General features: G+C 41.7%; 3 protein-coding genes across 7 annotated transcripts in view; 1 reads left to right on the forward strand and 2 right to left on the reverse strand.

The window, feature by feature from the left end:
* HBP1 (HMG-box transcription factor 1) overlaps positions 1-3,747 on the reverse strand; it is a 30,064-nt gene extending 26,317 nt beyond the window's left edge. The window contains exon 1 of one of the 3 annotated variants that reach the window (XM_042915204.1): positions 3,362-3,747. In XM_042915204.1, the coding sequence (XP_042771138.1) occupies positions 3,362-3,376 (15 nt within the window). In that variant the 5' untranslated portion in view covers positions 3,377-3,747. Of the gene's footprint in view, positions 1-3,059; positions 3,122-3,203; positions 3,265-3,361 lie in introns of those variants that run through there. The other 2 variants (XM_042915196.1, XM_042915211.1) reach the window with 2 other exon arrangements.
* On the forward strand, positions 1,468-15,367 carry LOC122206250 (basic proline-rich protein-like). Of its 3 annotated transcripts, XR_006196392.1 has the most exons (4): positions 2,387-3,010; positions 9,935-10,023; positions 11,081-11,236; positions 14,626-15,367. XR_006196392.1 is itself a non-coding variant. In XM_042915263.1 (3 exons), the coding sequence occupies exons 1-3, from the start codon at positions 2,673-2,675 to the stop codon at positions 14,766-14,768; spliced, it is 570 nt and encodes a 189-aa protein (XP_042771197.1). In that variant the 5' UTR covers positions 2,387-2,672; the 3' UTR covers positions 14,769-15,367. The 3 variants fall into 3 exon arrangements, 1 of the variants encoding a protein (XP_042771197.1); XM_042915263.1 differs by lacking the exon at positions 11,081-11,236; XR_006196393.1 differs by lacking the exons at positions 2,387-3,010; positions 9,935-10,023; positions 11,081-11,236 and adding an exon at positions 1,468-1,640.
* The window catches only part of PRKAR2B (protein kinase cAMP-dependent type II regulatory subunit beta), a 100,516-nt gene continuing 97,492 nt past the window's right edge, over positions 12,602-15,625 (reverse strand). The window contains exon 11 of the mRNA XM_042915236.1: positions 12,602-13,527. Within this exon, the coding sequence (XP_042771170.1) occupies positions 13,394-13,527 (134 nt within the window). The 3' untranslated portion in view covers positions 12,602-13,393. The remainder of the gene's footprint in view (positions 13,528-15,625) is intronic.

Here is a 15,625-nt window from a genome sequence, read left to right on the forward strand (position 1 = left end):
GCTCAGGGCCTGTTTCTGATCCTCTTTCTCTCTGCCCCTCCCCACTCCCCCCTCTCTAAAATAAACATTAAAAAAGAGAAAGTTTGGTCTTGAGATAATGGAAGTGGTGCTTCTGCAAGTCTACTGCATGGTAAATGGGAGTCTAGAGCTAAGTTAACAAACTGCAGGTTCCCTCTTGCTTGCCATGTACTGTGGGGCTGGCCGCTTAAAGGCGGCCTCCCAGCCCCTACACTGATCTCATTGGGCTACTGGGAGAATTAAACAATGTACATGAAAACAGGTGCCTGGGTGGCTAAGTCAGTTAAGCGTCAGACTCCTGGTTTCAGCTCAGGTCATAACCTCACGGTTCATGGGATCGAGCCCCACGTCAGGCTCTGTGCCGACAGTAGGGTGCCTGCTTGGGATTCTCTCTCCTTCTCTCTCTGCTCCCTCTCCTGGTTGAACACACATGCACTCTCTCAAAAAATAAACAAATAAATAAACTTTAAGAATAAAATACATGAAAACAAAATTCAAATCCCTATACCAATGTAAATTTTTGTCTCAGACTTTTCTCCATCAAACTATTTGGGGGAAGCAAGGCCCCTGATACAGTAAAAGAATACCAGAAGACTCCATACTCAAAAATTCTCCCCCACATAAATTACACCAATTAGACATTCATTTTGATAAACAAGCTCCTCTTTCAAATATCTCCTGGTAGAGCTAACCCTATTGTTCATTCATGCTTTTGCATACTGCTCTGGTATTATAGGATTTGACATAGCTTGCCTTGTATTTTGACTTAACTCGGCAACTAAACCAGAGATTCTCAAAAGGGAAGAGTAAAATTCTCCAGCAGCTGTGCTTTGAAATGTCATGTCCAATATTACAAATTTTTATCGGGTGGGGATGGGAAGGGTCTCATTGCCTTTGTTTTGTAACCTTTGGTAAATAAATATCCACAAAATCTTAGAAACAGGACAGGTGGAAAGGACCAGAAATAGCTAAATCTCCGTGAATGGACAAGAAGGAAATTAGGTTTTACAAATGCCAATCTACTACGTACAGAGCATTTGACATACTTCCTCTGACTTCATAAAAACCTCAAAACAGCTCTGTGAACAAAGTTATTCTTATGGATGAGGAAAACAGCACTCTGACGACTGAATGTGACTACCTTCTTTTCGAAAAGAACTGAGAAAAGAGAGAAAAGGCACTGACCCAACAGAGATTAGACTCCTACTTTCAAATGCCTATTCTTCCCTGAATCTTTATCCTTTCCACCCGCAAGGATATCGCAGAATGCGTTTCTGTATGTCCTTCCCTAATCGGAAAAGACTTCCATACCAAGCTCAAATTCTAAGGTGGGCGGGGATGAAGAGAAGGTAATTGCAATTAACTTATATCTCTAAAGTGAAGAACTGAGGTATTTAAAATGGATTACAGTAGTTTCCCCCTATTCGAGGTTTCACTCTTGTGATTTCAGTTACCCAAGGTCAACCGAGTCTGGAAACAATCTTCCTTCTGACCTACAGTCAGAAGGTCAATAGCAGCCAAACTAAGTCACAATGCCTAGGTCATGCACCTCACATCATCTCACCACACAGGCATTTTATCAGCTCACATCATCACAAGAAGAGTGAGTACAGGACAATAAGGTATTTTGAGAAAGACCACATTCACACAACTTTTATTACAGTGTATTGTTATATTTGTTCTCTTATTAGCTAGTATTAATACCTCACTAATTTATAAACCCTCATAAGAAAAAACAGCATGTATAGGGTTCAGTGCTTTCCCTCGTTTCAGGCATCCACAGGGGGTCTCGGAACATACCCTCCCACACACCCACAAGTACCGAGGGATAAGCTACTGTAGCTTAGTCTAGGACACCGAACAGACTACCCCAACATCCTTGTTAGCAAGCTAAAACAAAAGACAATAGCAAAAAAAAAAAAAAAAAGGGAGGGGGAATGAAAGTACTAGGAATACATTACAAGTGTAGATCATTATCAATAGTTAAGCAACAGAAAAGTATTTACAAATGTTAAAAGTATTCTAATTCTTAAAAGGCAATTTTAATTCAAAACCACTGTTGGGAGTCATCCGTTACTGCTCGTTAGTGGGAAATAAATCTACGGCACTTCGTCGGGAATTGATGGTAGGACTCCCAACACTTCCTAGCAGACCCAACTCCCTACCACCCTCCTCCGGTCTTAGCCTAAGTGGCAGCCTGAGCTAAAGACTGGAGTACTGCCTTGTCGTCAGTGCTGCTTTTAAAAACGATTCTTGGTGAAAACTCCTGAAGAACGAACTCTTAGGCAGTGTAGAACGCACAGCTTGAGTGAAATCCCCTAGACAGAGTGCAGGGCTTAAGGAAGCTACAAAAACCCGGCCCCCACTGTCGATTTCGCCGGGATTCTTTTTTGTTTTGTTTTAATCTGCCTGGGGCAGCAGCATAGGTTGGAAGGCGGAGACTGGAATCGCCTGCCAAGCCTGGGCTCTCGGTCACAGAGGCAGCGCCTCCCGGTTCACGCCAAGTCCATCCCCCACCTTCTTTCGCCATTCATGGCCTTCCCCTCCCCTCCCCCCATCATGTGACCGCAGCCTGGACTCCAGGCTTGTTTTTCCCCTCAGCTCAGCCGCACCGCGCAGGCGCCTCGGAGCCCATTCATTCGAAATGCGTAACAATGAGCCCCGGGGCCCAGCGGCTCCGCGAGCTTCCCAGCTCGGCCCGAGCCCCTCTCGGCCCCCCGTGGAGGCGGCGCCTCATTGGGGTCCCCCACCCCCGGCCGGCCACCCACTCGGGACCAACCTCCGACCCTCCGCCCACACTCGCGGAGTTGAAGTCAAACTTTCCTGGGCAGCCCCGGCGCCGCGTCGGCCCCTTCCCCCGCCCAGGCCCGCCCCATCTCCGCACCCGGCCGGGCCACCCACCGCGCAACCGGGCCCACAGCGCGGACCTCGCCGACTCCTCCCAGCCCCCGCCCCAGAGACCCCCCTCGGGCCGCGCCGCCGCGAAGCCCAGGTGAGCTCGCGGGAGGTGCCGGTCCGGTGGGTTCGCCGCGGGCAGTTACCGGACGGTTAATTGCTTCCACTGTGAGGGCAGCCCTTCGCACAAGAGGAGCGCGGACCAGAGCTCGCCCGGCCGCCCGGTCCCCTCGGGATCCTGCCCCTCCCTTCCCCACCCCCACCCCTTCCCGAACTGAAAGACAACAAACCAGCCGCGGAGTGAGGGCAGCCTCGGCGCGGGCCGCCCTGGACACGACAACACCGCCAGCCGCTTGTATATCCCCTCTCCGACTGCCGCCGGTCTCCCTGGCGCGCCTTACTACTCCCGTCGCCTCTCTCATTCCTCCACCGAAACTTTCCTACTTACCAAACCCGTCGCCATTACCAAGTCTTTCAAGCTTCGTCTTCCCCCTCCCTCAACCCCCCGGGGGCTGAGCCTTCGCCCCGCTCTTTCGCCCTCTTATTGGTCCACGGAACTGCCATTCGAACATTCCCCTTTCCCATTGGGTAATACCGTGGTCCGTCTCGGGAGGCGGGCTTGTATTGACTTTTGTGTTGTGTTTACTGGAGAAGACGGCGTGTCAATCACTAGAGTGAGCGCTTCGGATTGGATTGCTGCCGAGACTTCGGGGACCTAAGCCAAACTTTGCCCCCGAAATGGATTGTGGGATTCGTAGTCTCAGCCTTGCTCTGTTCTTCTGGGAAACTGCAGGCGAGAGAAACTAGTTGGACTACGTATCCCAGAAGGGCGTGCACAGCGCTGTCTTGATAGTAAACAAGAGTCATAGGGACACGTGTATCAGCTCGTTTGTTTTGGTGTCTGGGACAAAAGGGAGGGGGCGGAGGAAGCGAGTGTTTTAAAGCTTCGGCCTCTTCTCTTCCTCTGGGCCTCTCCTAGCACTCGGAGAGCCCCAGTCTCTCGCAGCACCCATTTCGGGCCATAAACAGGCAGAGTCGCTCACTGCTCAAAGTTTGGCAGGAGGCCAAGGTATTGTTTTAGTGCGAGGGGAAGGAGATGACTGCACAGGCGGAAGCAGTGCAGCCTCGCGAGGGACCAAGCCACCCACAAATCACAGCCCCAGGCATTATGGGGATAATAAAGGTGGTATCGGGCTCCAATGGGAAGAACTAGAATTTCTTTATCACGACCCTTTCCTGGCCACCTCCCGGAGAGCAACTTGAGAGGGTTTCTTTGCCAGCTCTGATCAGTTCACTCAAGATTTGTTGAATGCTGGCTGTATGCCAGGCACTGAAAGGCTTGGGGACTAACAGAGAAAAGTTCAGGGTCTGGAGAATTTATAAAGCTGTAAGGGGGTGGAAGATTACTATTGACTTAGAAATTGAGGCAACCCAAAGCGGTATTTTCCATGTTGACCAGCTTGCTCGTTAAGGTAATAGAGGCGTAACGTGTGACCTAAACCTAATTTGTGAATCATCCAAGTTTCCCTGGTAAATTTTTGTTAACCAGTGTTTTCCTCCAGACGACTTCCCATTGATGAAAGAAAAATGTCTTTCCACTTCGTTGCCACTAGGAGTTCCTCCTTAAGTTACTAATACTCTGACTCACCAGAGGAGGATGGCTTCCCTGGCTTTATAGTCAACTTCACTTTAAACATGGCTGGCCATCACAGTCCACGGAGTCTATAATTGTTTTTACCATTAACATTCAAAAGGCATTATTAAGTTTTTTTTTCTTTGAACTTTTAGTGTTTAATCATTTAAGCTATGCTTCAGGTTTTATATCTTTAGATCACTGTATGCATGCTTAGAATTAAGAGGAAAACTTACATTAGTTAGAAATCTATAAAGTCAAACCACTGAAAAGAGCCCTTAACCGTAACTGATTATTCCTTTAAACACTACCCCCCCTACATTTCTTGAAGTTTTTTTTTTTTTTTTAATTTTTTAATGTTTATTCTTGAGAGAAAGAAGAGGGGAGGGGGTGGGGCAGAGAGAGGGAGACACAGAGTCCAAAGCAGGCTCCAGACTCAGAGCTCTCAGCACAAAGCCCAATATGGGGCTCCAAGTCACAAACCACAAGATCATGACCTGATCTGAAGTCAGAAGTTTAACCAACTGAGCCACCCAGGCACCCTGCCTTTCTCGAATTTTTAAATCTGCCTGAAAGCCACAATGAATCAAGAAATCCCAAATAATTCTCACGGTGAAAAAAGTTTTACAGTTCTTTTAGGGGTTCCCTGTTGGAAGCCTTGAAATGAAATTATTTTAAAATAGTTCTGTCTACCCTATGATCAAAGATTTATGTTCTTGTATTCACAAATAGTAACTTTTTTTCCTAAAAATAATTGAGGGCCAGCAAAACACCTAAATTTTTCACTGAGAAGAAAGGACAGGGTTTGAACTTATTATCTTTCAGAGATAATAGAGGGATCCAAAAAAGAACTAGACTGTGACCCTGCCTTTTTCTTTTTTCTTCCTTTTTTTCTCCTTGCAGTGGAGGGTCGCTGTACCTCTGCAGTATTTCATTTTTTGACAAAAAGAGAAAGCGTGGAATTTACCTAATCGTTTAAAATTAAAATTTGAAGTATTTATGTCTTACTCCCACAAGGAAACTGAAAATCAGCTTTCCTTCCCCCAAAAACGAGCTTTGAGAAGCCTGAGCCACTCCTTACCCCTATTCGTTGCATAAACCATGAGGTCTGTTTTTAGCTGAACCTTACCTTATTTTAAAAGGTTTTCTATCCAATGGGGCACCTGGGTGGCTCAGTTGGTTAAGTGGCTCAGTTGGTTAAGACTGTTGATTTCAGCTCAGGTCATGATCTTGTGGTTTGTGAGACTGAGCCTAGCATTTTGCTCAGTGCTCAGAACTGAGCTTGCTTGGGATTCTCTCTGCCCCTCCCCTGCTCGTGCTTTCTGTCTCTCTCTCAAAATAAATTAAATAAATAAATGGTTTTCTATCTGAAAGTTCTTACCAAAAGCTTTACTGGAGATGTTTTTATCGGTGAACACAGTGATGGGAAGAATAATTTCAACTTCAGATCAAGATTTTTTACATTATTATAAATAAGTACCTTTTAATAGTCCTGTAAAGTTTTTTTTTTCATTCACTCATGCAGAAATACTTAGTTCCTATTATTTGCTGACCACTTTGCCAATTGATGAGCCTACAAAGATTGAAATATTTTCACATACTTTCATTTTTGTCTAAGTCACTGGGGACTAAAATTCTGACATTTCAGTCACAACTGATTAAATATCAGTATTAGAATCTCTACAGCTCTGGGGCATCTGCAGGACTCGGTCAGTTAAATGTCCAACTCTGGATCTCTCAGCTCAGGTCTTGATCTCAGGGTCATGAGTTCAAGCCCAGTGTTGGGCTCTCCACTGAGCATGAAGCCTACTTAAAAAAAAATCTCTACACCTTTAAAGTGAATAATTAGTTCTGTCTTTTGACTTTCCTGGGAAGCTAAATGACCACAGTAGTACCTCATATATATTTAACAGGAACATCATCATTAATTCTTGGTGACTAATAAAACCAACCAACTCATAACCCAGAATAAAGATCAAAGTAAAAAAACTAGTAAGATCTTGAAAATATATGTAAATTCTACTCTTTCACTAAAACAGATACAATTAAAGAACACATAATAAACTATGCCAAGAAGTTGTCATTTAAAATCAAAATGTATTTCTAGCAGTTTGTAAAATACTTGTTTTCATAAAAAAAAACATGAAGTGCTGATTTGTTAAGAAGATTTATCTTTTTTTTTTCACTACCTTTAACCATAACTTTACTACCTAAAGTAGTATTATAAGGTAGTAGTACTACTTTACTACCTAATTTAAGAATTTAACAATGTATTTGCCTCAATTCCACTACATTTGGCACACCAATGACTACTTTGCTGGACTAAGAAAGATTAAGTTCAAGTACCGGGCATTGTTTACATATTGAGAATATCGCTGTTCAAATTGTTAAAAAGGAAATGAACATTTAGAAGGCTCAAAACACTTACATGAATCGACAGTTGAGCAAAATCACCTCCCACCAAGGCTATTTTATAATCAAGTGTTGACTATCTCATGCATTTTATTGAATACTGTCCTAAAAGTGAGAAACAGAATGGCTGTTACTGTATGGTTTGTGGACCCTCATAACCAGATGTGGGTGACTGGGAGCTGTGGCTGGCTGCCCTACCCAGGGTCATGAGAGAGGATCTCCCTGCACACTGCTAGCCTGCGAAAAGATCAGAATTCAAAGTACAGTTTCTACTGAGTGCACATTGCTTTTGCACCATCATATAGTCAAAAAATTGTGAGTCAAACCACATGGGACCATCTGTACTAAAACTAGGAAGTGGAACACATGTATGATCTAAAATAGTGCCCCAAATTTTCAGATAGTTTCTCTCTTGGTAGATTATTTAAACTCTTAGAAATAGCCTTCCATATCCACTGTACACTAAAACAAATTAATTTTAGGGGTGCCTGGGTAGCTCAGTCGGTTGAGCATCTAACTTTTGATTTCGGCTCATGTCATGATCCCAGGGTCATGGGATCAAGTTCCACGTTGGGCTCTATGCTGAGCGTGGAGCCTGCTTAAGATTCTTTCCTCCTCCCCCAATATGTGAGCTTTCTTTCTCTCAAAAAAAAAAAAAAAAGAAGAAGAATTTTATAATTCCAAGTACTCAGGTACACTCAAATTGTAAGGAAATGCCTGGGAGCCTATGAGTGCCATTTTAGAAAGGAGTAGTATGTCTGTTGTGCTTGTAATTCTTGATTCAACTATGAGTTTAAATTATACTCAGATGACCATAAAGCAAGACCTTTCTTCAGTGTAAGTGAATGTCTCAACACTATCGCCTTTAGGAGGAAGAACTAAGGAGAAAAGGAGAACTAAAGAATGATTGTTGGCTGGGATGGGGCGGGGGGGGGGGGGAGGTTGGTTGGGAGGAGACAACACAACATGGCTCAATCGGTAGAGCATGCGATTCTTGATCTCAGCGTTGTGGGTTTAAGCCCCAGGTTGGGTGTAGAGATTACCTAAAATCTTAAAAAAATGATTGTTGGGTTTCTAGGCTGGATAGGACTTGTGGGTGAGTATTGATGGTATGTCAGTGCTATTGCTGAGGCGGGGAATGTTGGAAAGAATGGACTTGGGAACTGGGAGGAGAAAAGAATGGATGCAACTTTAGATAATGAGCTGCCGTACAGGCAAGAAATTTAGGTAAAACTGCTGAACCTGTGTGGGGTTTAGGAGATCCAAGTCAAGAAAAATAAACTTGAGTGTCTTCAGGACACAGGAGACTACCCTTTGTGGCCTCAGTTGCCCTCAGTTCTTGTTAAGTTGTCCAATTTGGTTTTAATGAGAATGTGAACATTTAGAGAAGGCAACAACAATTTCAACTTAATCCTACTTCCTATTTATAAAATTTAGAAGCAGAAATATGAAGGTTTTTGTCTTTCAAATGACTTCTCATGTGTTTGAGATCATTCTTGTTATCTGAACTAACACAAAACTCCCATGTATTTTCTCCTCATGTCTGTTACCCTAGGCCCTCATCTATGTGTTTTCTTTTTGTTGCCAGTCGTAAGAACCTCGTTTTAGAGGCAAGCCCGATAAGAAGCAATTAAAACCACAAGTCTTATCACACTGTGCCACACTTCATATTTTTGCTTCCATTGGTCACCCTCCAACATGTACATCACCTCCTCCTTCCCCCGCCACTATCTCATATGCATCTTGCTGTCTGAGCTCTCAATCAGTAGATGCCTGCTGAACCAGGGAACGAGAAGTTAGGAGGAAACAAGTAGCACAAATCTTAGTATAGCAGATTATGTGTTACACTGTATGCCCTGCGTGGTTTTGAACACTGACTGAACAAGCTTCCGTGTGCTGTGTCCTTGCTCTACACATGCATCGTTATTATAAGAGGGCAGGTCTCATCTGCTTACAAGATAAGTGCAATTCCCACTCATTCCGTCTCCCTCCGTGCCAGTCACACGTAGGCATACAAAATTTGTCTTATCTACTTCTGTTCCTTCAAGTTACGCAGCCTATCACAACATGCTGTAGTAATAAACATGTGGAAGCTATTTAAGTTCAGCTAATTTAAGGACCAATTACAAGAAAAAGATTTGCCAAAGAGGTCTCTGTAGTGAGCATCTCTCCTAAAATAATTGCTTGGCTTTAAAACATGACATTTGTATACATTTCAAGAATAGAGGCATCTGGAAAGGAGAGGCCTAACAGAGGCTGTGGCGTTCTGGGGAGACATGTTTCTCCTCTCGCTCCTCAGCGGGATCTAGGTGGGTTTCCAATTAGGACAAAGACGGAAAACCAGCAATCAGAAGCAACTTTATCCAAGATTTTTGACCATAGTTACTGCTCATAAACTCAAGGGTTCTACTTGAACTTTTTTTTTTTTTTTTTTGGATGTTGAACAGAAAACACTTAAAAGAGTTTCACTTCTAGGTTATTGCTTTTGTCATCTGAGTCCATTTCCAGCTCACACTTTAAGCTTTTGCTGGCCTCTGGAAAAAAAAAAAACTCATTTTCCGTTTTTGCAGTTAAGAGTAAAATTTCATTTACTTACTATAACAACTCCGTTCTAATTGATACTAACACATTTCACGTATATACATTTTGCAGTATGTCTTGGGTGGTTTGGGGAGGGGGGTGTGATGGCAATGCTCAGGTTGTGGTTAAACCACAATGTAGAGAAGCCACCTACCTAGTAAGTGTCCTTTTTTGGATACTTTTTGATGGTGCAGACAGTTCCTTCCACAGCATACATCATGTTTTCCTAAATGTAAATATTACATGCATCTTCAGGATTTCCTAGCAATTTTAGGCTTTATGTATTTACAGCATAAAAAAAGAACAGAAAAACCCAGATCTGTTGGTCAAATAAAGTTTTCCTCTCAAGCATCGTACTACACCTGTGCTGCAAATTTGATGCAAATTTCTCCATAGGTTCAATATAGGAAAGCCTAGGAGACCAAGAATTGCACAGGAAACCAAGAGATGTCAGCTGTCTGGGAGTTCCGCTATGGACTCACCAGGTAACTGATTTGGGCAAAGTCACTGATTCTCCTCACTTACACAGACTGAATTGATTTAAGCTCCCATAGTTATTGTTGGGCACACAAGACTTCTGCAAATACCTGGTATACTTTACTGTTTATGCTTCCATAACTCGTTATACTTTTAAGGTTTTTTTTTTTTTTTTTTTTTTAAAGTACCTGTTAAGACTAACAACCATAGAGTTTCAGTTGCCCAACCAGTTTTGCTGCCTTTAAAAACATCCTGGAAGAGGTAAGGTGGTCTCCTATTCCAATCTGTTTGGGTCAAAATTCTTTCTGATATTCAACATCAGGCTGTATGTACTTCATACTCTCTTAATTTCAGAAGCCAGCATTCTTGATTATTCTATTTCTCCCTTATGTGTTAAGAATTCCATTTCTCCCTTAGGTACTAACATTTTATTTAGATTTTAGAATTCCTTCTTCAGTCATTTAACAAAGCCATGGCTTATCCAGATGTATTACTTACCCCTCTGGGATTACACATGGTTAACTTTAAGTGCCAAAGGTCATCTAGTCCTTGTTATAAGTATACCATTTCCTGGGGTGCCCGGGTGGCTCAGCCGGTTAAGTGTCCAACGTGGGTGGACTCAGGTCATGATCTCACAGCTGGTGAGTTCGAGCCCCGAGTATGGCTCTGTGCTGACAGCTCAGAGCCTGGAGCCTGCTTTGGACTGTGTGTCTCCCTCGTGCTGTCTCTCTCTGTCTCTCTCTCAAAAATAAATAAACATTAAAAAAAATTAAAAGAAAATATAACATTTCTTGAGAAAATTAGGAAAACTAGATCAGTATCTTCAAGATGCTTTAGAAAGGACTCAGCACTTAATCTTACATATTTCAATAAAGTCCAGAGTCCTTCACTTCGTGTCCTGTGGCTCCCCTGCACATTTCTACACACCTTAAATGGTCCACTCCTTTCTAACAGTAAGCCAAATACATTCACCCAACGTGTATCACAGGTAGCGTTTGCAAAAATATATGCACCAAGCCCTAGTTCATCATGACATGCAGAAAACACACACCATAAAACAAACAGGGAGAAGCACTTGTGTTAACAGAATGTTCTTCCAGAGTATTTCTTAGTTGCACATGCTGGATCCTTGAATGAAACTTCAACAGAGAATTTCCAAGTAGTAAAATACCTTGGCTGGTGACTGAATAATGATATCCACATCCACAAGTGAAACTTAAGGTATTTTAATTAGACACTTTGACATATAAATTCCCTATTAGCCAGGTTTATTTCGTTAATCAAAATGGCCCAATGGTCTGCAGCAGACCATAATTGTTTATATGTTTATATCACATATGACTGATAGTTAAAATTTGTGAAAAACCTATTGCTATAAAGAGCCATGTTTCCTGGTTGCATTACGCCCGGGGCGGTGGGGAGGGGGGGGGGCAGTTTTCCCATTGGCCACATCTCAGTCAGGCTTTCACATAGTGCAGTATGCACGACGGAAGTACCAGTAAAGAAATTAGTGAAAAACAAACAAACAAAACAAAAAAAAAAACTTCATTAAAAACATTTTATTATAAAAGTGTGCTTTATTATAAGGTAAATTTAAATATAACCAACAATACTGAAAATAATGTAACTGGCATTTACAGCCTTGGTCAGAATTCTCTATTAAACAGGCATTTGTTTGCTATTCCATGAACAGTTAACAATCAGCTTATGCAACAAGGTATCTTGAAAAAGTGGATAAAGAATACAGAATGATGAACCAGGAATTTGGGTGGGTTCTTTGCGTTTTTTTTTTTTTTTCTTGTCTAACAGACATGACTTTTAAAATAAAATCTGAAGTAGAAAAGAAGTCATCTTCATGTAGTAAGCTCTCTTCCTACATGAAGGTTTGCAAAATCGTTAAACAGTGTTCTAAAATGGGGTTGAAGTTATACTTTACATATTGTTTACATATACATGACCCAATGAACCTATTTTAGCCATATTTTCATTATATCAGACCATAAACATTCTCTAATAACACCACACTATAACAGCCACAGAATATTTTTACCCAGGGATATGTTTTTTTAAAACCTGTTTCCCCAAAATGAAATTGCTCATTTAAAAGTGAACAACTGGTTAGAATTAAGCTCTCCAAACACTGTGGTCACGTGGGCCTAGAAATCACATTAAGAATAATACTGCTTTGGTTGAGTGGAATTTAATTCATCTTATATAGCAGAATAATAAGCATATCAATTATCAAGGAAAATTTATACAACTGAGTTCATCCTGCACATTTGAGTCTACGTTAATGCAAATGGCAAGGTCTAATGGTACATCTGGACTGGGCAGAAATTCCTTTTATCTTTATGTATGGTTTATAAAAATTTATTTCTACCACCATAAAGGAAACCCAAGGGAACAGATGTCTGCAGAGGACTGTGTTATGTATGCCTAGTGAAGAACTGAGAAATATCCTGTGGGCGTGTAGATAAGGACTCCAAAATATTTTTGGTATAGGACAGTTTCCCCCCCCACTTAACATATGTAGTATCTTCAGCTTCTATAAGACAAGTTTAAATAGCTTTAAAAAAAACTGTGACATTAAATGTCGAACTCAAATTTTTTAAGAGTACAGAGAACTATACAATGAAAAAAGGAAGTAGATATATGTTTTATGAGGAAACTGTGTTAATGATCTCTCCTCTAAAAAAGACTCTTCCCTATTATCATAATGACTACATTGCCCGTCCTTAAAACCACTGGAACATGTAGGTTACTGACGTTAGGCCAAAGAAGTCAAAACGTACTTTATTGCAAAAATATAAAAGGTTTTAAAATTGCATATGATGTTTTATGCCATAGTCCAAGGCCAGCACATAACTTATCAAGCCAGAAAAACTTGAAAACAAAAATGATTAAAATTGTACTTACTATATATATAGCGAGTTGTAAAAAGAATGTGATGCCATGCTGTAGAGCATGGTTCACTGCCAAGTTCCCTTTTACATGGGCATAGTCACTAACACAGCAATCCGAGGGAGTCCACATGAACACATGTTGCCCATGGTAACACCCTTCAATTATCTTCTTGCACACAGATACTTTCAATATATTACAATCATTTGAATAAACCTCTCACTGAGATCATAATTTTGTGGAGTACAAAGTCATTTCATCAGTATGTCAATATTGTTTTGATCTATTCTTTAGAAAGTGATGTTAAAGCCTATAGAGTATTAAATCACTACTCCGCTTACTGATACGTTGTAAATGTAAAAAAAGGAAAAAACCTGAAATCACAGAAAATGCTTGGCATCTACACAAACACATTCTCAGTGGACTAACCACTACTGTGTAATTTTGTCACTATAGGTCTTGTTCCATACTTTTGCTTCATGCAGTGGGTTCAACAATATCCATGTTAGTTCCAAACAGGGCAACTAATTGTTCTTCGTAAGTGGCAATGTTCCTTTTCATAATTTCCATGCAAGGTCCCAAAAGCCTTTCAAATGCTTGCACATCCATGGCTAAGAGAAGGAGAGGAGAGAAGAAAAAGAAATGTAACATTCTTTGCAAATCTGAAAAATTGCAAAGTCATTTAGGATACCCATTCTGCATGTGTCAGGAATGCAATGGTTATTTTTATTTTTTTTAATGTTTTATTTTGAGAGAGAGAGAGGGAGAGGGAGAGAGAGAGAGGGAAGGAGAGAGATGGAGCATGAGCAGGGGAAGGGCAGAGGGAGAGGGAGACACAGAATCCGAAGCAGGCTCCAGGCTCTGAGCTGTCAGCAGGGCTTGAACCCATGAACTGTAAGATATGACCCAAGTCAAAGTCAGACTCTTAACCGACTTAGCCACCCAGGTGACGCTGCAATGGTATTTTTAGATAAATACCAAATATAAGAAAAGGGCACAAGGATAAAAATGTTCCACTTCAGAAAATAAACAGCCAGTGTTCCCTTGACAATGGGATTGTGCAATGCTAGGTTGCTGGGAGGCTCCTGGTCTCGAGTAAGAAAAAAACAAGGGACTATAATGGCGAAGTCTGGTAATTCTAAAAACCTGTTGTTGTTGTTTTTTAAAGTTTATTTTTGAGAGAGTGAGTGAGAGCAAGGGGCAGAGAGAGAGGCAGACAGAGAATCCCAAAAGGCTCCATGCTGTCAGTGCAGAGCCCGATGTGGGGGTCACACTCACAAACTGTGAGATCTTGACCTGAGCCGAAATTAAGAGTCAGACACTTAACCGACTGAGCCACCCAGGCCCCCCTAAAAAATAGTTCACCACCTCAGTAACATGAACTCTCCTCAAAGGTGGCAAGGCCTTTTTTTCTTCTACTGTTCTTCCTTCTCGGGGCTTACTTACGACGCTATGCTGTAAAGACCTGGTGTTACCTTGTGTAACGTTTACTCTCTTATACTATCACCTAGCCAATTCAAAACAGCAGCCAGAATGCTCTTCTCCACTTGTAAAAGTATATGCTGTATGTCACTTTCCTGGTCTGTCTCATGCATTTTTAAAAACTCAATTTATAATATACTCGTAGAAACTATGATCACACTCTCTACTGTAGAAGTGCAAATTTTTATTAAAACTTTTTTTTTCTTTTGCCTTTCAAATTTGCAAAGGTACAAGGGACATTGTTCACAAGAGCGGAGGGAGTGGACACTCTTGCACTGCCAGTAGCACGTACATCAGCACAGGTCAAGAGGGCTGGGAGTATACAGTGAACTCTGTAAAAAGAAAGCCTACTCCCGAGAACCATTTCTAAGGAAAAATCCTATACATGGAAAAGTAGTCTGTGCGCACAGACACAAAACCTGCTCCCCCCCGAAAAAATATGGAGCCCAAACCCCCAAAATCGCCAGTGGAGACCAATTAACTCATAATGTGGATGTTTACCTAACAGAATGTTACAATTTGATAAAATGAGAAATAAAATAGGAGCGTAAGGTACAGTAAATGAAAAACAACGGTTTACAACACTTTAAAAATAGAAAACCCATGCAAATAAAAAAGATGAGGAATTATATGAGGATGTGGAAATCACTGGGGGTTGGTAGTGGTGGTAAGGGATTTTCCTACTTCTCTGTATTTCTCAAATTTTCTTTAATGTGAATAAATCTGTTATAGGAAAAAAATAATGGGATTTCACTCACTTCACTTCACCTTTACTCTTTCTCACTAATGTCTATACTCAGGAAAATTACCTGTCAGTTTCTCACTACCTTCTTTTTCATCCAGGTGTAACACTTGAGCCCTTTAAAAAGGGGTTCCTCTAGGAAGTTGATTCTGAAGGGACCCTCAGATCTTAAGAACACTAAAGCTGGGGTGCCTGGGTGGCTCAGTCGGTTAAGCATCTGACTTCGGCTGAGGTCATGAACTCATGGTTTGTTAAGTTCGAGCCCTGCGTTGGGCTCTGTGCTGACAGCTCAGAGCCTAGACCCTGCTTCAGATCCTGTGTCTCCCTCTCTCTCTGCCCCTCCCCCCACTCACACTCTGTCTCTGTCTCTGTCTCTCTCTCAAAATAAACATAAAAAAAAGAACACTGAAGCCAAGTTTATTCTACTGAACCGTGAATAAGAACACAGAGTGGCTAATTACTGTTGAATCAATTTTTCTTAAAAT

This window comes from Panthera leo, chromosome A2 (assembly GCF_018350215.1).
Source record: "Panthera leo isolate Ple1 chromosome A2, P.leo_Ple1_pat1.1, whole genome shotgun sequence".
In the NCBI taxonomy this organism is placed as follows: domain Eukaryota; kingdom Metazoa; phylum Chordata; class Mammalia; order Carnivora; family Felidae; genus Panthera; species Panthera leo.